Below are 26,243 nucleotides of genomic sequence, written 5' to 3'. Positions count from 1 at the left end.
ATATTAGTTTTGCAATATGAAATGCTATATCAAGTGAAACCTTTTATTACCATAAAACAAAAAGTCACTACAGTTACAAACAAAAAAATAAAATAAAATCATAAGCCTGGTATATCACAAAGTTAGCTTTCTCACAAAATTCATTAATTTTGTAGATATAAAGACCACAGTTTCAAATTCTGCCTTTCAAGTAAATTGTTCATCATCTCAATATCAATATATCTATATTACAAATAGTACAAAACATGGAGAAGTATTTCTTTAATGTTTTAGTTTGAATTAGTGTTATTTACCTTTGTTCATTTCTGCTACTTGAAAAATAGTGAGCTTTGCAAGATCATAACTCTTCATCATAAGAAGATACTGTCCTCTGGAAGAAATAATAGCTTTTATTCTACACAGGTAAAAGGTAATTATTCTGTTGGATTTTAAGTCTTGTATTTGATTTTTCCCTTGGCATGTATAAAGTACATTCTGATCACTATAACCCCCACAGTGTTCTCATCTCCTTCTGCCCCTGCTTTACCATGCCCCTCCCCTGTTCTTGAAGCCTGTCTCACACTCAGTCTTTCTTTGCTTTGTTGCTGCTGCTGCTGCTACTGTTGTTTTAAGACTCACCGACTTCAACTACCATCCTCTATGTGACCATGGGTTTAGAACGCACGGAAATGTGGGCTCCTCCGTTGTATACCCAACTGAAAGAAATGTCTGTTCTTCATCCCCAGATCACGACTGACTGTCGATAAGCCCAGTCTTGTGGGGTTCAGTGCAGGCAACCCCAGTTGCTCTGACCTATCTAGAAGACAGCATTGTGCAGCCCTTCTCCCTATCTCCCCGATCTTAAATTCCTACCACCCAGCTCTTCCATAATCACCCTTGAATCTTAGAGGGGTTGATTTAATGTCCTATTCAGAGTTAAGCACTCACTCATCAAAAGTAAGTACTCTGATGTTTATGATGATACCTAATCTTTTACAATTGTAAAACATTCACATATTTACATAAGTACTATAAAATCAAATTTTAAACTAAGGTAAACTGAACTGAATCAAATATAGTCACTTGTTTGGGGTTTTTTGTTGTTGTTGTTTGTTTGTTTGTTTGTTTGTTTTAGCTTTTGGTACTTTGAGGCAGGAACACTCTATGCAATTCTGGCTGTCCTGGAACTTGCTGTGTAGACTGAGCTGGCCTTGAACACAGAGAGATCTACATGCCTCTGCCTCTGCTTCTGCCTCTGCCTCTGCCTCTGCCTCTGCCTCTGCCTCTGCCTCTGCCTCTGCCTCTGCCTCTGCCTCTGCCTCTGCCTCTGCCTCTGCCTCTGCCTCTGCCTCTGCCTCTCTGCCTCTCTCTCTCTGCCTCTCTCTCTCTGCCTCTCTCTCTCTGCCTCTGCCTCTGCCTCTGCCTCTGCCTCTGCCTCTCTGCCTCTCTCTCTCTGCCTCTCTCTCTCTGCCTCTCTCTCTCTGCCTCTCTCTCTCTGCCTCTCTCTCTCTGCCTCTCTGCCTCTCTCCCTCTCTCTCTGCCTCTCTCTCTGCCTCTCTGCCTCTCTCCCTCTCTCTCTCTGCCTCTCTCTCTCTCTCTGCCTCTCTCTCTGCCTCTCTCTCTGCCTCTCTCCCTCTCTCTCTCTGCCTCTCTCCCTCTCTCTCTCTGCCTCTCTCTCTGCCTCTCTCCCTCTCTCTCTCTGCCTCTCTCTCTGCCTCTCTCTCTGCCTATCTCTCTGCCTCTCTCACTGCCTCTCTGCCTGCCTCTCTGCGCCTCTGCCTCTGCCTCTGCCTCTCTGCCCCCTGCCACTCTGCCTCTGCCTCTGCCTCTGCCTCTGCCTCTGCCTCTGCCTCTGCCTCTGCCTCTGCCTCTGCCTCTGCCTCTGCCTCTGCCTCTGCCTCTGCCTCTGCCTCCAAGTACTAGGATTAAAGGCACACATCACCGTGCATGGCAAAAAAAAAAAAAATCAAAAGAGATAAATTAACATGGATTTCCAATGACAGAAACAAAATTTATGAACTGCGAACCTAAAATAAAAAAGCTAAGGTTCATAGAGCAGAAAGGGGTAAAATGTTAATGTAAATTTCTAAAATGTGGTTTAAGTGTTAAAACATAAAATACATCTTTATCAGAAAATATGTCCTATTGTATTTTCCCAGGCTTATGAATATTTTTGGTAATAATTCTTACAATAGGTTTCTATAACAAATTCTACTAAATTTGAGTTACAATAATGAGGGTCACTTTTTTTTCCATTTAATTAGCAGAGGGTTCTATTCAGTACTTCTGTGGATACAAACAAAACCAATGTTCAAAAGTAGCACCTTACTTTGAAAGGATATGTGCTATCTACACAGCAAGTCATCTAGAAGGCTTCAAAGGACCTTGCTCTTAGCAGCTATATTTTAGTGCAAGAGTACACCAAACGGAATGATATGGTTATCTTGGCATGTAATTAAGAATAACAATAAATGTTAACAGGTAGACGTTGTTTCGAGATTAAGTGTAAAATAAGAATAGAGGAAGAATAGAAGAATGCCAAGAGTTTGTTAAAACATCCAGTTATTCCAAGAAGAACTCAGTTTCTGTGCTCATACCTTATTATGTATAGGTGGATTGCATCAGGCTGGAGATGGATAGCCCGAGATAATTCAGTTACTGCTTTTTTCAGTTTATGCAGCTGTTGAATGATAAACAGAAATGTGTATCCTAATTGAAGCAATCACCTTATTTTTGATGTTTAGCCTCTTCCACAATTTCTTGCAAAATTTTTGTAGAAACTTGTCTAAATATATCTTATATTCATAACTGCTTGTTTGAAATTATTTCTTTTAATGTTTGAGGTTATAATTATATCGTTTCCTCTTCCCATTTTACCACTTAAACAGCACCTCATACCCCTCAAATGTATGGCCACTCTTCTCATTAACTGCTGTTACATATGCGTATGTATGAATATAAAAAGTACATCATTTTCTTAACCCACCAAAGCAAACATAAATCATAAAAACAAAAAAAAGAACTGTCATTTTGCAGAGTCCTTATTTTTTAATTGGTTTCCTTTAGTTTTGAAGGATGATTACAAACACCCATTCGTGTATTATTTTACACTGATTTGTGTGATATGTTGTAGAATGCATATGTTTCTCTTTTGCTTAACTTTTCAAGTTTTCTCTCTCAACCCTAACATCTGTTTCAGCAAACTTCACATAATTACCTAGCATGTAAAGGGGACCATAAAAAGTAAAAGTAAATTCCACTTTAAAAATAAGGTGGAGAAGCAGGCTTGAAATAAAATTAATAAGCAAATGGGTAAAACAAATCATAAGAATAGTACAAAAAGAAGTCTGTTTGACATTCATATGGAAGGAACCATTCATTCTTATCCCTATTATGCTCAGAGAAATATAGCTTGAATTTCTATACTTTAGAGGACAAAAAATATCAATTACCATTAAAGACATTGCCAGTAGAGCAACACTACACAAACCTAGACATATTAACCCAAACAACCAGCGCTGCCATCCATAAGATGGTAGTGTGCTGCTACAAAAATTTATTTATACATGGAAATGAGGTGTATAAACTAATTTATACATGAAATAAATGGAACAGAAAAAGCACAAGCTATTTGAAGAAAATAACGTGTAGAGTGAAAAGGAAATCCAAAGAGATAACGTTTGTTTAAACAAATTAGTGAATTTCTGTGGAACTTTGGGGCTATTGCTTCTTAAGCTGACCTTGTCCTGGTGGCACAACTAATGAAGTAGTGGCATTTTCACATTACCATAACTAGTTGTACCAACAGTCCACATTGGCATCGCTTGTCTCAGTCCTATGATCAATTACTTGTGAAAGCACTGTACAGAAGGAAGAGTTTGTTTTGACTTGTAGTTTGAAGACATAACAGTCAATCATGGTGGAAAACACAGAGTAGCAGGCTGTCCCATGGTAATGAGAGCTTAAGGCTGGAATATCTCTCACCTCAACAGCCCTGCAGCATGGACCTGACAGGAAGGGGGATCCGGATATAAAACACCAAGATCCATACAGTGATGTACTTTCTCCAGTGAGGTGTCACCTCATTGAAATTCCCCAGTCTCCCAAAATAGCATCACCAACTGGGGACCAAGAGTCCAAATAAATAAGAAACTGATGGGAGATATTTTATATTTAAACCATAACATTCCATCCTCAACATCACAACCCTATCCCATCTCATAATAGAAAATGCAATCAGCCTGACTCCAAAATTACCTACTTTCTCATATTTCCAATACTATCCAAAACCTGTTGTTGCTGATAGTTACCAAGTACTTGATAAAACAACTTTTAAAAAGACTTATTTTGCCTCTGTTTGAGAAAATTCAGTCTATTATGTGAGGAAATATGGTGGCTGGCTAAACCATGGGAAAAATACATTAGTCAAGACATCATATATCTTGGTAGACAAGGAAGTAGAAACACAGCAAGACCACATTATAAAATTTCAACTCTACTTCCTCTCCATTACAACACTCCAAGAGTGCTACTAGCAGGGCACTATATAAGTCTGTGGAGGAGGGGGCATTCTGCATATTTATGGACCAAATAAACTTCGTTGGGACCCACAGAAGTTCAATCTCTGAGATTATTCACTTTTCTGGGTGTCTTAGAGTTTTACTGCTCTGAACAGACACCATGACCAAGGCAAGTCTTATAAAGGACAACATTTAATTGGGGCTGACTTACAGGTTCAGAGGTTCAGAGGTTCAGTCTATTTTCATCAAGGTGGGAGCAAGGTAAGCATTCAGGCAGGCATGGTGCAGGCAAAGCTAAGAGTTCTACATCTTCATCTGAAGGTTGTTAGTGGAAGACTGACTTCTAGGCAGTTGGGTGAGGGTCTTAAGACCATGCCCACAGTGACACACCTACTCCAACAGGGCCACACCTCCAAATAATGCCACTCCCTGGGCCAAGCATATACAAACCATCACACTGGGGTTAAGTTTTAGCTTAGATTAAGAAAGGAGGCTAAATGGATTCCCTTGCCTAACTGGACTTCCTGGTTGGGCCTCAGAAGGAGATGTGTTTAGTCCTGCTGGGACTGGATATCCCAGAGCAGGGTGGTACCCAAATGCGGCTTCCCTTTCTCTCCACAGAAATAAGGAGGGGGTAACAGGGGAGGAATTTGTAAGGGTGGGACTGAGAGAAGAGGAGGGACTGGGAGTACAGGTCAGAGTCCACAATCAGGATGTAAAGTGAACAAAGAAATTAATAAAATAAAGGAAAGATCCTCATAGAGACAAGGGGATGTAGAATAGTCAATATAGGATGCACCTGGAGGAGAATAAAATCTGGAGTGTTAAAAAATTAAATAAAGTTAAAAAGAGAAAGAAAGAAAAAAGAAAGAAAGGAAGGAAGGAAAGAAAGAAGGAAGGGAGGGAGGGAGGGAGGAAGGAAGGAAGGAAGGAAGGAAGGAAGGAAGGAAGGAAGGAAGGAAGGAAGGAAGAAATTAAGGAGGCTAAACCTACAAGTGGAAGAAAATATCCATATAGAGACATGGTTTGATTTTGATATTTTAAACACATTATATTTTGTGTGAATCTTGCTTTTCTTACACAAAAATACCCCAGAAATGCCTCCAAATGTGCTTATATAGTTCTGTTTCTTATTTTTTTCTGACTATAATAGTTCTTAATGTATAAACATAATGTATTTAGCAATGACTGTATAGATATTTGGACCTCTCAGAACAAAGAGTGAGTGAGTCTATGCCCTGACACTTGGCTATCCCGCTGGCACATTGAATTCTATGTATGTTATTGGAGCACACCAGATTCCCTAAATGGTCTATATCATTAACAGATTAGAGGGAAGAATGACACACTACAAGCATGTCCATGTCTTACCCAACAAGATTGGTAACTTCCTCTCCCTGAGGAGAGCACTGTGCCTGCTCGGCAACCTCATTATCTGGAGAAAAAAGACTTTGAACTGGACTCTAGGTATACCAGGCTCTGAGATGTAGCAAAGGAAAAGTAGAGCACCTATTATGAACAAGAATAAGTCTTTGCTGTTTTAGTAAGGTGCTTTTGAAGGTATTTTGCCACAGAATAACCCAGCATGTTATGACTACAAGCAGTGCATCCAGAGATATGTAGGAACAAGGGTAGAAAGGTAGTGAAGTGCCAAGTCCCAAAGGTTTTAAGCAAAAAAAATAAAGGAAAAGCCTGGACTTTTATTTCTCCATAGTCACTGGAACCTCTGTTAGTTGCAGCATCTCGGGCCGAGCTGTTAGTAGGAAACAGTCCAGAATATATTTGAGAAACAGAGATTCTAGCTACAGGTGAAGAAGACAAATGATTTATTGAGTTATTTCAATTTGTTACACTAAAAATTTGTTACATATTTTTAATTTAAATTTAAAGCTAATTATTAATATATAATCATTAGTATATATTAGTATATAATTATATATATACACATATATATATACTCTCCTCTATGAACCCACACATTTACCAGTACATACACACACACAAACACATACTCAGAATTAGACCAATAGATCCCAAAAGGCTAACAGTAGTTTTTCCCCAGCAAAGAAAATTATAGACAACTTCGAAGCTACTGATTTTTCAGAAAATTTCTTATCATGTATTCTTATTTGCATAAAATACAATAACTACAATAGTCATATGCAGTTTTGTAATAAGAATAAAACATGTGGTAGGGATATTATAGAAATGAAAATGGACACTTTGTAAGTAGATGCTTTGTAAATAGCTAATAATAGCTATTGCTTACAACTCCATGAGCCTCTGTGGTTAGCTAAAGAATATATTCATATAAGTTACATTGGACAAATAGCCAAACAATTAAAATATTTTGAAATTCAAAACTTCCAGTCTCAAATACCTTAGAATAGGTTTCTGCTCTACAAATATAGCTTTGAATATATAAAGGATCGACTCTAATTGCCTCAGTAAACCACCAAAAGGCTTCGGTATAATTATCCAGGTGTTGTAGATATATAAGGCCAATATTTATGTAAGCCAAAGTAGCAGTTCTAAAAGGACAACAAGAATGTATTAAAATTTACATTTATTCCAATGTTCATCATTTATTTAAAAAGCTAATGAAATACATGGATCAACTGCAATTAAACATTCTTAAAGCTTTATACTAAAGAAATGAAATCAGTTTACTGCACGATCTTAAAAAATTATAAGCATGGGTTGTTGGGAAGGTGGTGAGGAGCTAGGAGGAGGTAGGGGAGGGAAACCATGATTGGAATATACTGTATGAAAAAATAGTCTCAATAAAAAGGAAGAACATTCCTAATAAAAGGCTTTGTAATGAATTGACAATTATAGAGTCCATACTGGAAATGGAAATAGTAAAGCTTCCTAGACTTTAGCAAAATGACTTAATTTTAAGTTGCCTTGAATTAATGATTATTGTTCCTCAATTCAAAAGTCTTTGCCTGAGGCTATGAGTAATCCTGAAAGTCGTTCTAAGGATTGGTGGTTTTTCAAGCAAAAAACCTCTCCACATGGATACTTATAAAATTGCTTTTCAATATCAAACAAATGTTGTTTCCTCTTCTAAAATCAAGTGATTATTTTTCTAGCCTGGGAATGACCATAGACATTACTTTGTTCAGTGTTTCTATTTCAAGACAAGGGCTACAATTCTGTAACCCACACCCATGGAAGCCCCAACCACTGGACAGCAAAGGGCTTCTGACTCTTTATCTGAAACATCACTCTGCCTCCTTATCCCAAAGACACCACTGTGGTCCTCAGAGACCTATGCCCTTAACTCTCCTTTTTAACTTTTTAACTTAACATCCATGGATTTAAATTGTCTCAAAGCTCTTCAGCCTCTAAATTTTACAAAGCAACTGAAATGAACAAGTCTTATTTTACCAGTAATCTTATTTTAGCGTTATTCTAATTCTACTGTGACTTCATAATTACAGTCTCATTTTCTACAAGACTATTAATAATGAGGTGTAAGCTTTCTTTTTTTTTATTTCTGATTTCATGCAATAGCAATATAAGTATGAAAACAAGGACATACCTTTCGAGAGTAACGACAGTTTCAAAATCACAAACTGCCAGCATCCAAAACTTTAATTCTGTATAGAGTATACCCCGATGTAGAAAACAATTAAGGTTATCGTAGCCATCATTTATAAGAACTGAAGATATAAAGCATATACGTTGGTTTCTAAACAATCACATGAGTTATATTTCCAAGTACACCCTGACTATTTATTGCTCCCCTATCTAGCATTCCATAAACAACATCTCTATGATGAATGCCCCATTGCCATGTGGCAAAAATTAATATACATTTTTTAAAGATTTATTTATTTATTTCTTGTATGAGTACACTGTAGCTATCTTCAGACACACCAGAAGAGGGCATCGGATTCCATTACAGATGATTGTGAGCCACCATGTGGTTCCTGGGAATTGAACTCTGGACCTTGGGAAAAGCAGTCAGTGCTCTTAACCTCTGAGCCATCACTCCAGCCAAATATACTTTTTTTTTTAATTGCTAGGTAGTAATACCGTGACAGTCACAGTTCACAAATTCATGAAAGCTGGTAGTAAACTCTGACATCCCATTCACTTTATAGATGAAGAGTTTAAAGCCAGGGGAGCACAGTACACTGACAGAGACTAAAGGATAAGTCGATGGAAAAGAATTAACACTGATGGAAGGGTGTTCTTGCTCACAGTGGCCTGTTATTATCACAAAGACATTAAGGAGAGAAGAACAGGTGAGGGTGTACTGGTGGACAACAAGGCATGTGGCAGATGTCAGAGCTACTTATCTACAGAGATAGAGGGCTTCATAGATGTTATTTAAGGCAAGAAGAACTTGGACGTGAGGTGGAAAACTTGACTGTATGCGGGAAACGAGAGGAGAAAAACAACCTCCACTGCAGATGAGTGGCCCTCACCGGTACTCAACTAAGAGGGTACAGCTCAAGTCCCTTGGTTACCAACTCCCGTTGGTTTAAAAAACACATGGTAGTGAGCTATATGGACTTTTATAAAAGTCAGTTCATGTTTTCTAAGCTTCTCAAGTCCATTTTGGATTGAGAGCTAACCCCCTCCTTCTCCCTGTCCCTCTCCTTCACTCCCACCCTTCCATATGAGATTTGGGAGGCTTTAGCCAATGCTAGCAAAGGCCATGCTAATGAAGCAAATAATCAATGTCCTAAAGGCAATCCCACAGCTCAGTTCACAGTGTGATTGGCCGACTAGGAAAAGTTCTGCTGTGATACTGGCAGGAAATCAATTCTTGCAGAAAAAAAAAAAAAACTTGATGGAGTGATTTAATTATACTAGGCTTTTGTTTTTATCAGAAAAAAAAATGGGCAATAGTAAATTCTTCTTATCATTACTCGAGTGTTCACTGACATATTCCATGTATAGTACCTAGAAGTGTCCTCAGAAAGTACTTAAATACCCATAAACATCCAACATTATTATCAGAGAGCCTTGTGATAATGGTGGATTGTTTAAATCCTTGCAGCAATATATAGGGAAGAGTGAAGACTAAAATCAGGCTGGTCTGCTCTGGATAATTCAGTAGTAGAGATTTTGAATTGTTACAACAGCTTTCAAGATGGGAGGCTGCTGAAGGATGTGGGAGGGTAAGGCTTTCAGAGAAAGAATAAAAAGGAAAAGATTCTCCAGACGGACAAGTTGAGTGGAAGCAGATGGACCCACAGAACTCTTTAAATCTAGAGCATTTGGCTGCAGAGCCTCATTTATACTTACGACATATTTGCTTTGACACTATACTGAAAAAGGAGGTGTGAACTGAGAAAAGGCATATCAGTGAGCACAGAGGCCATGACAGGCAAGGGAGAAGCAAAGATGGGGTGAGCTATGGCAGAAATTTGATGTGATGATAGAAAGAGAACTGGGTGGCAATCTTCAGCCCTGCTTCCCAGGAGACCTTGGAAACAGACATGACACATGAGTTCCTCTCAGGATATATGGGTCATTTCAGGGATGGCATGGTGTCTTAGTAAAGTGCTCTCCTTGAAGCACAGGGACCTGAGTTCTATCCCTAGAACCCTCAGAAGAGGGGAAGTTTGGCATGTTAACATGTGCTGCTGGTAATCTCGGTAAGGGGAGGCTGAGGAAAGTGGACCCCTATATTCATTGGCCACAAACCCTAGACTATTTAGTGAGGCCAGTGGAGGGTTATGTCACGGGAAATAATATAATTTAAAAGAATAAGTGAGAAAGGAGAGAATAAAAGGGAAAAGAAGCAGCCAACTCCTGAAATTGTCCTCTGGCCTCTACCTGTATGTGTTCATGCATACCTGTGAGCAACATGCATTTACAAAGCAAGTATCTACAGAACTACACAATGATCTGCATATTACGTGAGTGAAGGAACATTAGTGTTCCCCTCGCATGTGACTCTCACGAACCCGTAGCCAAGTACCTGACACACTGTAGTCCTGCAGCGCTCTTTGAGGGCTACACTTTCTAAATAAGCAGGCTCGGTAGTACAGGGCTAGCCAGTTGTTGGGGTCTGAGTGGATGGCAGCAGAAAAGTCTTCGGTTGCTTGTTTGAATAAATTCCTTTTGAAATATGCTCTCCCCCTGTTTGTCCTAGAAAAAAAAAGCATTTGAATGTGTATTGCAAAACAGACGTTCTCTCTTTTTGTTAAACCTATCACCTAGCTTGTGGCTGCTGCACTCTGCTTTCTAATAGAGCTTAGTTGTGCTGCGGCTCTCAAAACACATAAACATTCTATAGGGACACTTTGTTACATAATGATATGCTTATTAGTTGTGTTTATGGGGCAGCAGCATGGTTATTAACTTTTATCTCACTTCTATTACAGAGGAGACAGCATTTAAAATACTTTCAAAAATCCATTCTTTATTATTGATTTTTTCTGGATGCTCATTTTATTTTTAGTGAAAGGAGTAATATTTGCACAAAAGGTTTGGGGTCAAGAAATATATGAAGGGGTTAGTTGAAGATGTTATGAGACCGCCTGCCCTATTACAAAGACACATCTGTTATTTTAAAGCATTTATCTTTAGTCAATTGGGGGAAAAGGAAGCTACTGAAAAAAGCTTTTGAAACTATCAATCTTTATCTTTATGGTAGTCAAAGCTCATCCCTCCAGAGCTAAGGATATGTTAGGATGGGAAGCATCCCAGTGTGAGCCCAAAGGATTGAATCAAATACTGATTCAACAGGAAATGCTCCTCCATTGTTGCTGGGATTGCAAGCCGGTAAAACCATTCTGGAAATCAGTCTGTCGGTTCCTCAGAAAATAGATGTTGTACTACCTGAGGACCCAGCTATACCTCTCTTGGGCATATACCCAAAAGATGCTCCAACATATAACAAGGACACATGCTCCACTATGTTCATAGCAGCCTTATTTATAATAGCCAGAAGCTGGAAAGAACCCAGATGCCCTTCAACAGAGGAATGGATACAGAAAATGTGCTACATTTACACAGTGGAGTACCAGTCAGCTATCAAAAACAATGACTTCATGAAATTCTTATGCAAATTGATTGAACTACAGACTATCCTGAACTAGAGACAACTCAATCACAAAAGAACACACATGGTATGCACTCACTGATAAGTGAATATTAGCCCAAAAACTCTAAATACCCAAAATACAGTTCAAAAAACACATGAAGCTCAAGAAGAAGGAAAACTAAAATGTGGATGCTTCAGTTCTTCTTAGAAGGAGGAACAACATACAGGAGCAGAGACTGAAGGAAAGGCCCTCCTGAGACTGCCAAACATGGGGATCCATCCCACATACAAACACCAAATCCAGACACTATTGCTGATGCCAAGAAGTTCAAGTAGACAGGAGCCTAACACAGCTGTCTCCTGAGAGGCTCTGCCAGAGCCTGACAAATACCGAGGTGGATGCTCACAGCCAACCATTGGACTGAGAATGGGATCCCCAATGGAGAAATTAGAGAAAAGAACTGAAGGACCTAAATGTGTTTGCAACCTCATAGGAAGAACAACAATATGAACCAACCAGACCCTCCAGAGCTCCCAGGGTCTAAACCATTAACCAAAGAGTACGCATGGAGTGACCCATAGCTCCAGCTGCATATGTAGCAGAGGATGACATCAATGGAGGAGAGGCCCTTGGTACTGTAAAGGCTTGATGCTCTAGTGTAGGGGAATTCCAGGGTGGGGAAGAAGGAGGGAGTTGGTGGGTGGGTGAGGGAGCACCCTCATAGAAGCAAAGGGAGAAGGATGGGAAAGGAAGTTTCTAGAAGGGAAACCAAGAAAATGGATATCATTGTTAATGTAAATTTTAAAATATCCAATAAAAAAGGGAGGAAAAGAAAGGAGCACTAACAGACCTGGGCTTGGACAGTTAACATCATCAGTGGCATGCTGTAGGAGCACATGGAAAGGCCAATGTTGTCTGAACTTTGAGTATCAGTTGGGTGTGGTGCTGCAGGCCTTTAAGTCTCAGCACTTGGGAGGCAGATATAGGAGAATCTCTGGTCTACAGCGCAACTTCCAGATCATATAATGTTACATAGAAATCCTATCTCAAAGAATAAATATAAATTTTTGATTTGTTAGGACATAACATGAGATATTTTTTTAAAATGAAGTATGCAGTCTTCAAGGGATTCAAGATGCATGTTGTTTTGAAAGAACCACTGCTGGATACAAAGTATGTAATTTCAGAAGTGAGTCCTTCCTAACATTTCAAAGAACCAAAACATACCAAATGCCAAGGGCATGCTTTTTTTTTAAATTTTTTTCCATCTTTATTAAATTGGGTATTTCTTATTTACATTTCAAATGTTATTCCCTTTCCTGGTTTCTAGGCCAACATCCCCCTAACACCTCCCCCTCACTTTCTATATGGGTGTTCCCCTCCCATCCTTCCCCCATTATTGCCCTCCCCCCAAGAATCCCATTCACTGGGGGTCCAGCCTTGGCAGGACCAAGGGCTTCCCCTTCCACTGGTGCTCTTACTAGGCTATTCATTGCTACCTATGAGGTCGGAGCCCAGGGTCAGTCCATGTATAGTCTTTGGGTAGTGGCTTAGTCCCTGGAAGCTCTGGTTGGTTAGAATTGCTGTTTGTATGGGGTCTCGAGCCCCTTCAGCTCTTTCAGTCCTTTCTCTGATTCATTCAACGGGGGTCCCTTTCTCAGTTCAGTGGTTTGCTGCTGGCATTCACCTATGTATTTGCCATATTCTGGCTGTGTCTCTCAGGAGAGATCTACATGGGGATCCTGTCAGCCGGCACTTCTTTGCTTCATCCATCTTGTCTAATTGTGTGGCTGTATATGTATGGGTCTCGTGTGGGGCATTACTTCAGCCTCTGTTCTAAACTTTGCCTCCCTATCCCCTAGCAAGGGTATTCTTGTTCCCCTTTTAAAGAAGGAGTAAAGCATCAGCATTTTGGTCATGCTTCTTGAGTTTCATGTGTTCTGTGCATCTAGGGTAATTTGAGCATTTGGGCTAAGATCCACTTATCAATGAGTACATACCATGTGTGTTTTTCTGTGATTGGGATACCTCACTCAGGATGATATTTTCCAGTTCCAACCATTTGCCTATGATTTCATAAAGTCATTGTTTTTGATAGCTGAGTAATATTCCATTGTGTAGATGTACCACATTTTCTGTATCCATTCCTCTGTTGAAGGGCATCTGGGTTCTTTCCAGCTTCTGGCTATTATAAATAAGGCTGCTATGAACATAGTGGAGCACGTGTCTTTGTTGTATGTTGGAGCATCTTTTGGGTATATGCCCAAGAGAGGTATAGCTGGGTCCTCATGTAGTGGAATGTCCAATTTTCTGAGGAACCCCAGACTGATATCCAGAGTGGTTGTACCAGTTTGCAATCCCACCAAAAATGGAGGAGTTTTCCTATTTCTCCACATCCTCCCCAGCATCTGTTGTCGCCGGAGTTTTTTATCTTAGCCATTATGACTGGTGTAAGGCGGAATCTCACGGTTGTTTTGATTTGCATTTCCCTTATGACTAAAGATGCTGAACACTTCTTTAGGTGCTTCTCAGCCATTCGACATTCTTCAGTTGTGAATTCTTAGTTTAGCTCTGACCCCAGTTTTTAATAGGGTTATTTGTCTCCCTGCAGTATAACTTCGTAAGTTCTTTGTATATTTTGGATATAAGCCCTCTATCAGTTGTAGGATTGGTAAAGATCTTTTCCCAATCTCTTGGTTGCTGTTTTGTCCTAACAACAGTGTCCTTTGCCTTACAGAAGCTTTGCAGTTTTATGAGATCCCATTTGTCGATTCTTGATCTTGAAGCATAAGCCATTGGAGTTTTGTTCAGGAACTTTTCTCCAGTGCCCATGTGTTCAAGATTCTTCCCCACTTTTTTTTCTATTCGTTTGAGTGTATCTGGTTTGATGTGGAGGTCCTTGATCCACTTGGACTTAAGCTTTGTACAGGGTGATAAGCATTGATTGATCTGCTTTCTTCTACATGCTGACCTCCAGTTGAACCAGCACCATTTACTGAAAATGATATCTTTTTTCCATTGGATGGTTTTGGCTCCTTTGTCAAAAATCAAGTGACCATACACCTATGTGGGTTCATTTCTGGGTCTTCAATTCTATTCCATTGGTCTATCTGTCTGTCTTTGTACCAATACCATGCAGTTTTTATCACTATTGCTCTGTAGTACTGCCTGAGTTCAGGGATAGTGCTTCCCCCTGAAGTCCTTTTATTGTTGAGGATAGTTTTAGCTATCCTGGGTTTTTTGTTATTCCAGATGAATTTGAAAATTGTTCTGTCTAATGCGATGAAGAATTGGATTGGTATTTTGATGGGGATTGCATTGAATCTGTAGATCGCTTTTGGTAAAATGGCCATTTTTACTATATTAATCCTGCCAATCCATGAGCATGGGAGATCTTTCCATCTTCTGAGGTCTTCTTCAATTTCTTTCTTCAGAGTCTTGAAGTTCTTATTGTACAGGTCTTTTACTTGCTTGGTTAAAGTCACACTGAGGTACTTTATATTATTTGGGTCTATTATGAAGGGTGTCGTTTCCCTAATTTCTTTCTCGGCTTGTTTCTCTTTTGTGTAGAGGAAGGCTACTGATTTATTTGAGTTAATTTTATACCCAGCCACTTTGCTGAAGTTGTTTATCAGCTTTAGTAGTTCTCTGGTGGAACTTTTGGGATCACTTAAATATACTATCATATCATCTGCAAATAGTGATATTTTGACTTCTTCTTTTCCGATCTGTATCCCTTTGATCTCCTTTTGTTGTCTGATTGCTCTGGCTAGAACTTCAAGAACTATATTGAATAAGTAGGGAGAGAGCGGGTAGCCTTGTCTAGTCCCTGATTTTAGTGGGATTGCTTCAAGTTTCTCTCCATTTAGTTTAATGTTACCTACTGGTTTGCTGTATACGGCTTTTACTATGTTTAGGTATGGGCCTTGAATTCCTGTTCTTTCCAGGACTTTTATCATGAAGGGGTGTGGAATTTTGTCAAATGCTTTCTCAGCATTTAATGAAATGATCATGTGGTTTTTATCTTTCAGTTTGTTTATGTAGTGGGTTATGTTGATAGTTTTCCATATATTAAACCATCCCTGCATCCCTGGAATGAAGCCTACTTGATCATGATGGATGATTGTTTTGATTTGCTCTTGAATTCGGTTTGCAAAAAGAAGTCACAGGAAGATAAAATGCTCCACATTTTGGTCCCTGGAAGTAAATTACCAGGACTTATATAATGTTCATTGAAACTGGGATCATAACTGTAAAGACAAAAAATGTGAATTTTGTTCACTAAATCTATGCCATTCTTTTTTATAATTCAGCTAGAGAATGTATATGTTTGTAAGGCATGTCAGGTAGGGGATGATTTGGGAAAACTCGAAATATAACTGAGGAATATAGCAAAAATAAGTAGCTATTATAATGAAAACTTCAATATATCAATATATTATTTATTATATATTATTAAAAATATATAATAAGTTAATTATTTGAATATTAACAAATATCACCCATTATCATAGTACACATTCCTTGAAGAATGCTAAATGAGTAGAAATTACTTTTTCTTGTCTTCCAATGATACCAGCTTGCAATACATATGCACTTAATCAAGAGATATGAACATTTCCCAACATCCATCTCGTACCAGTACATAACTACAAAGCATTTTGCCACTGGAAGTTTTCTGATTTCACCCCCATTACTACATAAACAGCTCTTCTTTGTCAAAGGTATGTTATAAGATTCTTTCATAGTGAAATAAAACTAATTGTTTATTTCTTTTTAAAAATGCAAATTCCAATTCTTACTGGTTATTAAGATCCCTTTGATGTGTACTTAATGGCCTTGCACAGCAAGAACTATAAACAAATAAAAATTTAAATGAAATTCACTATCCCTTGTTAGCCCTTTCCAAATACAATTACATACATAATATAACATATACATCATAAAGAGGATATTGTCTATCATCACATTATAAAAAGGAATAATTTATGCTGTATTTACAAAATCTTATCTACACAAATAGAAATGCAAAATGCAGGTTTCTGTTTTTAATGACATTTTCTGCTTTGATTCAATGAGGGGAAGGAGCTAAGATATAAGCAACTAGATCAAGATTTCACAGTAACATTAAAATACATATTTTTCAAACATATCTGTATTTGTTAATACACTTAGCTATAATTAAAATGGAAGTTCTTTAAAAGAAAAAAGAAATGTTCAACATCCTTAGTCATCAGTGCAATGCAAATCAAAACAACCCTGAGATTTCACCTCACACAAGTCAGAATGGTTAAAATAAAAAACTCAGGTGATAGCAGATGCTGTCAAGGATGTGGAGAAAGAGGAACACTCCTCCATTGTTGGTGGGATTGCAGACTGGTACAACTACTCTAGAAATGAGTTTGGAAGTTCCTCAGAAAATTGGACATAGTACTACCTGAGGACCCAGCTATATACCTGGGCATATACCCAAAAGATGCTCCAACATATAACAAGGACACATAGTTCACTTTGTTCATAGCAGCCTTATTTATAATAGCCAGAAGCTGGAAAGAGCCCAGATGCCCTTCAGCAGAGAAATGGATACAGAAAATATGGTACATTTACACAATGGAGTACTACTCAGCTATTAAAAAGTGACTACAAGAAATTCTTAGCCAAATGGTTGGATCTAGAAAATATCATCCTGAGTGAGGGAACCCAATCATAAAAGAGCACACATGGTATGCACTCACTGATAAGTGGATATTAGTCCAAAAGCTCAAAATACCCAAGATACAATTCACAAAACACATGAAGCTCAAGAAGAAGACCAAAGTGTGGATGCTTCAGATCTTCTTAGAAGGAAGAACAAAAATACTCACAGGAGGAAATACAGAGACAAAGAGTAGAGCAGAGACTGAAGGAAAGACCACCCAGAGAATCTCCCACCATCCCATATACAGACCCCAAACCCAGACAGTATTACAGATACCAAGAATTGCATGGTGACAGGAGCCTGATGTGGCTGTCTTCTGAGAGATTCTGCCAAAACCTGACAAACACAGAAGCAGATGCTCACAGTCAATCATTGGACTGAGAATAGGGTCCTAATGTAGGAGTTAGAGAAGGCACTGAAGGAGCTGAGGGATTTGCAACCCCATAGGAAGAACAACAATGTCAACCAACCAGACTCTCCCAAAGCTCCCAGGGACTAAATCACCATTCCAAGAGTACACAGGAATAGACCTATGGCTCCTGCCAAATATGTAGCAGAGGATGGCCTTGTTGGGCATCAATGGGAGGAGAGGCCCTTGGTCATGTGAAGGCTCAATGCCCCAGTTTAGAGAATGTCAGGGCAGGGAGGTGGAAGGGAGTAGGTGGGTGGGTGAAAGAGCACCCTCAAAGAAGCAGAGGGAGGGGTATGGGATAGTGGATTTCTAGAGTGGAAACCAGGAAAGGAGATAACTTTTAAAATGTAAATTTAAAAAATCCAATAAAAGGGAATAAATCAAGGTAACCTCCAAAAAACCAATTATCTCAAAAAACAGAGAATTCACAACAGAAGAAATTCAATGGGCCAGAAGTACTTAAAGAAATGTTCAAGTCCTTAGTCCTCAAGGAAGTGCAAATCAAAATGACACTGTGATTCAACCTCACAGCAATAATAATGGCTAAGACCAAAAACTCAAGTGACAGCACATGCTGGTAAGGATGTGAAGAAAAAGGAACACTCCCTCTTTCCCCTCCATTGCTGGTGGGATTGCAAACTGGTACTACTCTGGAATACAATCTGGCAGTTCCTCAGAAAATTGGAAATAGTTCTACCTGAAGACGCAGCTATACCACTCTTGGACATACACAAAGACACATGCTCCACCATGTTCATAGTGCCCTATGTGTAATAGACAGAAGCTAGAAACAACCCAGATGTCCCTCACCCAAAGAATTGATACAGAAAATCTGTGGTTCTTTTTCACAGTGGTATACTATTCAGTTATTTAAAATGAGGACATCATGTATTTTGGAGGCAAATAGATAGAACTAGAAAATATCATCCTGAGTGAGGTAATCCAGACCCAAAAGGACATGCATGATATGTACTCACTGACAAGTGGATATTAGACCAAAAAGCATAGAATACTTAGGATACAAGCTACAGACCTTAAGGACAAGCAGAAATACCCAAGTGAGAAGGCTTCAATCCCACTTAGAAGGGGAAGGATATAATCACAGGAATAAAGAGGAAGGAAGAGATCTGGGTGGGAGAGAGGAGGGGGAGGAGAGAAGGGGAACAGGATCAGACATGGGGTTGGGAGGGCAGTAGAGAAGTGCGGAGGGCCAAGAGAATGAATGGAAATAAGCAGCCTTGGGGAGTGAGAGGTGAGGAGACCCTCTAGAATGTACCAGAGACCTGAGAAAGGAAACACTCTCAGTACTCACTGAGTGTGACCTTAGCCAAAATGCCCAACATTGGGGAAAGGGAACTTGAAGAGTCCACCTTCAGTAGATAGACAGGGCCTCGAGTGGAGGGAACGGGCTACTAACCCACAGTCAAAATTCCTGACCCAGAATTGTTCCTGTCTCAAAGAACTGCAGGGACAAAAGTGGATAAAAGACTGAAGGAAAGGCAGTCCAATGACTGGCCCAATTTGGGATCCATTTCATGGGGGGCAGGTACCAAGGCCTGACACTATTACTTATGCTGTGATGTGCTTACAGACAAGAGGAGCCTAGCATGGCTGTCCTCTGAGGGGCCCTACCAGCAGCTGACTGAGACAGAGGCAGATACTTATACCCAACCACTGGACTGAAATCAGGGATCCCCAAGGTTGAATTAGGGGAAGGATTGAAGTTGAAAGAGAAAGTGACCCCATAGGAAGACCACCAGTCTCAACTAAACCAGACCCCCAATAAAAGCTTATAATGGGGGGGGATATAGAGCCTTAACTCTAGTCATGCATCATTATAAATATATCTCCTAGTCTCAAGAATGGTTTATCTCTAATTGAGTTGTTGGCCAAAGGGGTCCCATGAGAATCCCCAAGCAACCCAGCATATTGCTAAGCACATAGATTGCTCTCCACAGATTGATTGCAAGGTTCTACTGCTGAAGACAACACCTACACAACTCATCAAACTTGGAGAAGTTGAGCTGATGCCTACATAGGGCCTTCATGCCTATATTCTAGTACCTTTGTTACAAGAAAGGTACTCTGCACGCTACCAAAGGAGAAACATAAAGATCAACTCAGCCTCAAACCCTTGGATCAACAATGGGCTCTTCCTTGCAAGAGGTACTAGTGCAATGGTGGCACAGAGCTTATGGGAGCAACCAACAAATATCTGATTTGACTCGAGGCCCACTCTACAAGATGGAACCCATGCCTGACACTGTAGGAGACCAAGAAACTCAGACTACAGACTACTTAGGCCAGGAGCTGAGGATAAGACTGAATTCTACTGTTTAAAAGAATGTACATTAAAAAATGACTCTTAATGACTTATACTCATAGGTCAGTGTCTTGCTCAGTCATAATCAAAGAAGCTCCCTTTGCAGAAGGTGGGTACAAATACACAAACCCACTCCCATACAATATGCAGAGTGAAAGACTTTGGCACACTCAGTTCTAAAAGGGGTGTCTCCATAAACAGAAGGACTAGTAGAGCCCTGTGAAAGAAGAGGTGGAAAGAAGAGGGGATGGAGGGAGCCAAGGAAATAAAAAAAGGCCCTCTAAATAAAAAGGGTCGACACACACATGAACTTACTAATACTGAGGCAACGTGCATAGGTCCTTCAAAGGTCTGTAACAGATGGGGTCCTACAGGAGAAACAGACACACGCACCCATTCCTATACCAGAAGCTATCTCGAATTGTTAATCACTTGCAAATGAAAATTTAGTGTTGAAGTCTCACTGGGGAAACAAACTTCTCTTCAGGGCAGGGCCCACGCCCAACAGTGGATGCCAATGAAAAACGAACTCGTGGCATCTTAGGAGGCTCCTTGTCTCATTGTCTTGGGCCAATGCTTTCCCTTTCTTTTCATCATAATTTTATTTCTCTTTTATTTATATTTGTCCTCTTTTCTTCCCTACGAGTCCTTTAACCTCAAGTTTGGTGTTTTTATGGGATCCCTGAGTCTGTGAACAAGTGGGGCTCTGCCTTGGTTTGTTTCTTGTATCTTTTCTTGTTTTGTTTTGTTTGTTTTACTTCTATTCGTTTGTTTTTTCCTATTCCAATGGGTAGTCTTATTTTCCTTTCCTTTCTTTTCTTTCCTTTTCTTTTCTTTTCTTTTACTATTACCTTTAGAAACCTGTTGGTTTTCTAATGAGAAATAGAAAGAAAGAGGATCTGGAAGGGAGGAGAGGTAGAAATGAACTGGGAGGAGTAGAAGGAGGGAAAACTGTAATCAGGACATATTATGTGGGGAAAATCTATTTCCATTAAAAGGGAAAATTAACAAAATAAAATTAAAAAGAACAAAAAGAAACAGTGAAGCTTAATACACAAGTTGCAGTAAGATATTACAGGAAAATATTTGAACAGATCCCTGTACTCAGTGGCTACACAGGCTATGAATGGAGGGGAAATGTAAAGAAGGAAATTATGGGTGTTAAGCAAATACTTTACACAATTACAAAGTAGTGAGGACCTGGAAATGCAGTGAGATAGCTTGACACTGAAAACCCTCATTGTTTTAAAAGGGGGCTGTCAGGTTATATCAAGCCACTTTTACTGAAAACACATTTAAATAATAGATAATTTTAAAATGTACATCTCAAATAATTCCTACCTTGCCTGAGAATTATGGGGTTCAAGTTTTAACAGAGATGTAAAATCATATACGGCCCCGGTCCAGTTTTCGTTTTCAAAGTAAAACATCCCACGTTTCCATAATGCGTCTGATCTTTTGGGATCATAATAAATACACTAGAGAGGTGTGAGAATGCAAACAGATTAGACAACGACAAAAAACTAAGACAAATACATAGTCACTTTCAAATTATATAAGAGAAACTCGCTTTAATATGCTAAAAAGCTTCAGATTTTTGTTTAAAGATTATACTAAGAACTGTGCCCATCATCGAATTCTTTAAGTGGGACATTATATAAGAGGACGAAAAGCAGCAAATACAAGAAGCCAAAGATTTTGACTACTGAAAGTTTCACTGATAAAAATTCCTATATATCCTAGTAATGTCAGAAACTACCCTGTTAAGTGTCACCAGGACGACTGCCTAAGCATGACCTGAACAAGGGAACAGTAACACCCATGACAAAGTGAACAGAGGAAAGACCATAAGGCCTCATCTCTACAAAAGGAATGCTGGGACTGGGGAAAGTAGTCTTCCCCAGGGAAAAGCACACTAACTGGTTATCCGATTTCTGATAGCCAGCCCTGAAAACATACATATGAGTAACACTATCCTGTCTAAACAAGCTATAGTTGTGGATATATATATATATTCATATGTGTATACATATATACACATGTATATACATATGGATGTAACAATAATGAATAAAGAGGCCATAAATTTTAAAGAGAGCAAGCAGGACTACATGGGATGTTTGGAAGGAAGGATGGGTAGGGGGAAATATAATGTAATTATATTATAATCTCAAAACTAAAACCAGTAGGGTAGAGCTACACTGTCTTACATCGTTCTGTCCTAACAGTGGAGGAAAGATCTGAGCTGATTCTGTCACATGGGTTACAGCTTGATCCAGTCCCTAACACGAGAAGAAATAGAGGCGGTGATGTGCCTCACAGTTACTCACTGACATAGGGGACAGCGGAGGGCAGAAGCAGAGTCACCCGTATGTTCAGCTGGCACAAAGGAGCTCTCCAAGGACATTTAAAGTGGAAAGAAATGTGCTACGTATGTAGATTGGAATGGTTTGATTTCAGGATGCTGCACTCATCTGTTTTGAAACCACTGGTGTCCAACACAGGAAATGAGAAGAGTCAATAATTATTTTTACATGTTTCCCTTTAATTTAGACATTATAATTACCTCATTTCCTCCTTCCCTCCCTTTCCTCCAAACCCTCAGATATATCCCTCCTTGCTCTTTCAAATTCATGATCTCTTTTTTCATTAATTGTTACACGCATATGTGTATGTGTATATACACACATATTCCTAAATTAAACCTGCTCAGTATGTGTAATCTTACATCTTCGAAAGAGATTTTTGGTTACTTCTAGATTAGAAGTTACAAGAACAATAACGCTTTCCTCAAGCAGAAGAATATCGAGCTAAACCACTGAGAAATATGGCAGTTGGGAACACGCAGAATTAAATGATTTAAGTAATTTGTCTTTTAAGCTGTCCATTGTACTTAGGACTAAGTTTTATAGCAAAATCAGTTGATCAGAAATGCATGTCTTGCTGCATCCGAGGGAAATGTTGCCCTGGTGGCAGCCTCAAGGTGCAGTTCAATGAAAAGTTCACTTCCTTGTGAGTATTCTGTTAGCTACAGACGAATACAGACACCTCTCTCCAACCTGCTTTGCTTCATGACACCAGCATAATTTTGTGTCTCATACGCGTCTGTATCTTCCCTTAAGAATTCTTCTTTGAGATATGCATAATCTAGAAACATTTCTAAGTCTTTCACCATTTGTCTACTACTTATGCAGTGTCTCAGCCAACAAACATTTGTGAATGAATGAAAGGGTGAATGAACCCTGTCATCAGAGTTGCTTTGAAAACCAGTAGGTTCCATGAAGAGGGTGCCAGCTGTCCAAGAGTTTAATAAAGGGAGAAAGCTATTTCTTCTATTATCCATAGAGAAAAGGCAATTTTCAGAGCTTATAAAACCACAGTTTTTAGTCCAAGAAGAGAAACTGGAAAAGTTGGGAGTTGTGTAGGGTTGCCTCCGTGTCTCACATCTACCTTCTGATTTCCATTCACTCACCAATGTTTTTAAATCACCAAATTGGTGTAAGAGCATACCAGCAATGAAAGTTCTATAGATAGCTTATAATTGGTTTATTATACAGCATATGTGACTCTTAAGAACTTTGCGAGGGGGTTGGCTCAGTGCATTGGGGAAGCGTGTTGCTCTTGTAGGAGATCTGGGCTTTGGTTTCCAGCACCCGTTACTGGAGTCTGTAACTCTAGTTCCAGGAACCTGATGGTCTTCTGACCTCTGCAGGTACCAGACACATACATGGTGCACATGCAGACATGCAAGCCAAACACTCTTAAATAAGTTGATAAGAATGTTTGCAATGTAAAATCTGTAGATGGGAGCGCTGGGCATCAGGAAGCTTACTTTCGAGAAGTCATCAATCGCCAGAACTTTGTTTGTCTTCTCGTACATCTCCCCTCTCTTAAAGTAGAGGCTAGCATCTTTGGGCCTGCACTTAATGGCCTGACTGTAATTCAGAATTGCCAATGTAATATCGTTCTTCTCCCTGAAAATCTCTGCCTTTGACAAGTACGCCTCTATAAAGAAAAGACAAAGACTCCACTTTACAATCAACGGTGACATTTTAAGGCAGCAACTCCTATCCAAAACTGCAGTCTTATACTGATTTTTGACTAGTAAACTTCATTTCATTTTTCTTAAGCCCCACACCTTAAAGACTTTTCCCCTCAAAGTCTGAACACTCATTTGCAATTTTAAGGAGTGTTACTCTGAAGTAGCAAAATTACCACTCGCTCTGAAATATTAAGTTTGCCTGACTCAAAATTGGGTGGGATTTTAGCACACAGAGAGCAACATAGATCAGAAATGTTCAGCCATCTTCTACTATAGGATGTGGATCTATGAGTGCTAAGGATTCAAAGATGAGTATGACATTTCCACGTTTCTAGAAGGTTCTGCGTCCAGATGTTTAGAGAGTTAGAAATCAGCACTTAGGGCGCCACAGCTCTCATTCTGAAACGTGTGGCCAAGATTTACAAAGCACATCCGCCCCTAAAAAAAAACAATGTAAGGTTATATGGACTCTGCATTTGAAATATTAAGAAAGCTGTATTTTTAAAGCTGAAGACATTCACACAGTTGGTGCAGAACTTCTATCCATCGCTTATGTCTATAATGCCGACAAGAGCTGAGGTAAAGCGACAAGTGCTGGAACTGTCTCCATGTGCAGCCCACCTGCATGGTTTTTATTGTACTTAGTTATGAAATTCAAATCATCCAAAGCATCATTGATTTTGTCTTGGAAAAGATAAATGAAATGTCTGTGCCAATAGGCATTTAGAAACAATGGCTCCACAAATATGGTCTGAAAAAAAAAAAAAACCAAAACACATGTATAAAGTCGGGTGAGTTCATTTTCAGAAGGAAGAAACGCTATTAAATGAGTTTCTCAAACATCGGGGGTCTACACGTATGCCCATAAAAACTCTCAATCCTCACCCAATCTAGTATTTTAATAAGTATCTGAAAGTGTTAATACTTGTACTTCACAATCACATAAGCTGTTCAACAATGATTTGCCACTCAACATCTCAATAGAAAATTACAGTATAAACAAAAGCAATGTGAATGATGAATTGAGTTGTTTTTTAACTTACTTCCTGCAGGTCGTTCATGGCACTTTGCAGCTTTCCCAGTTTTCGATAAATAGCTCCACGCCTACAATACGCAAATGCCGGATTTTTTTTCTCACTTTTTATTTCTTGAGTCAGTAACTCCAGTTCAGATTCATAGTACTTAATGACCTCTGGGGGAAGATTACACTTCACATAATCAGTTAACTCCAGTTTGGAGATCTCTATCACTGGCTCTGGGGCACTCTTTTGAACAGATAACGCAACTGGTGTGCGTGTCCTCTGACATCTCTCTTTAGTAAATAGCTCGAGAACCCATTTCCGAGGATCAGTATTTTCTGGTATTCCTCCTCTGCTTTGAACAAACTGGTCAAAGTTTAAAAGTGTGGGTACGCTGGGGCACCTTATTTGACGTTCATATAATGGAACTTTAAGGAAATACTTTCTCTCTCCAGGAAGTACTCCATGGGATACTGATCTGGTTTAAAAAAAAAAGGATTATTTTTAATTACAAAAATACAATTACTTTTCTGATCAATATTTCAAACTCAACCACACACCAAAAACATTGCTATTTTTCTCTTATCAAAAACTGCTAATTTTATGCAACCCAAGTTCACATTTTCAATCATTAAAACTGTAACACGGTATGAAGAATCTCTGTTAACTAAACAGAAATGTATTTCTAATGGGGCAGACTCTCTAGACTGCTTCAACAATGACAATGTCGCCCCATTCGAATCTAATTCGCTACCTGCTTCAACAATGACAATGTCGCCCCGTTCGAATCTAATTCGCTACCTCGCCCTCTAGCATAATGGTTGGAGTGCGGAATTCAGAAGATAAGCAGGAAGGGATAAAGGAAATGCTTCTTCCAACGGCTACAGAGGATAAGAACTTGAACCTTATTTCTTTCATAAATTAATCATTTAAATGCTTTCAAATGATGCAGCTACAGGTTCCATTTCAAATTCTCATTAACAATACAGCTTCCATTGGGTAGCATTTACTATCAGTGTGGCAGTATGGTGGCTATGGGAGATGGTATAAGGACATTCTTCTAGACGTTTGCTCTAGAGGAAGCTTTAGCCTCATCTTTTACTTACAGAATTTATATTGTAAAAAAGTGCTAAAGCAGGAGAGTAAAAGTAGGAAAAGGCTCCTGTTCTTTTATTCTTTCTTACAATCTCTATTCCACGTTCTAGTAAACGCCTTCTTCATCTGTCCTGCATGGGAT

The 26,243-nt window shown here is 39.2% G+C and overlaps 1 protein-coding gene across 6 annotated transcripts in view; it reads right to left on the bottom strand.

Annotated features, from left to right (window-relative positions):
- Ttc6 (tetratricopeptide repeat domain 6) overlaps positions 1 to 26,243 on the bottom strand; it is a 213,819-nt gene that overhangs the window by 44,918 nt on the left and 142,658 nt on the right. For all 6 annotated transcript variants that reach the window (XR_015622056.1, XR_015622057.1, XR_015622058.1 and 3 more), the window contains 9 exon segments: positions 25,031 to 25,484; positions 24,609 to 24,738; positions 23,778 to 23,950; positions 21,287 to 21,423; positions 10,444 to 10,613; positions 8,047 to 8,167; positions 6,880 to 7,030; positions 2,577 to 2,659; positions 294 to 370 (listed from right to left, as the gene is read on the bottom strand). Coding sequence is in view for 3 of the 6 variants with exons in the window: in XM_087554072.1 (XP_087410198.1) it covers positions 294 to 370; positions 2,577 to 2,659; positions 6,880 to 7,030; positions 8,047 to 8,167; positions 10,444 to 10,613; positions 21,287 to 21,423; positions 23,778 to 23,950; positions 24,609 to 24,738; positions 25,031 to 25,484 (1,496 nt within the window). In the remaining 3 variants the exon portion in view is untranslated.

The sequence above is a fragment of the Rattus norvegicus genome, chromosome 6, assembly GCF_021556685.1.
Source record: "Rattus norvegicus strain SHRSP/BbbUtx chromosome 6, alternate assembly SHRSP_T2T, whole genome shotgun sequence".
NCBI classification, from domain to species: Eukaryota; Metazoa; Chordata; class Mammalia; order Rodentia; family Muridae; genus Rattus; species Rattus norvegicus.
Note: the sequence above shows the minus strand (reverse complement) of the source record. Positions and strands in the feature narration are given on the sequence as shown.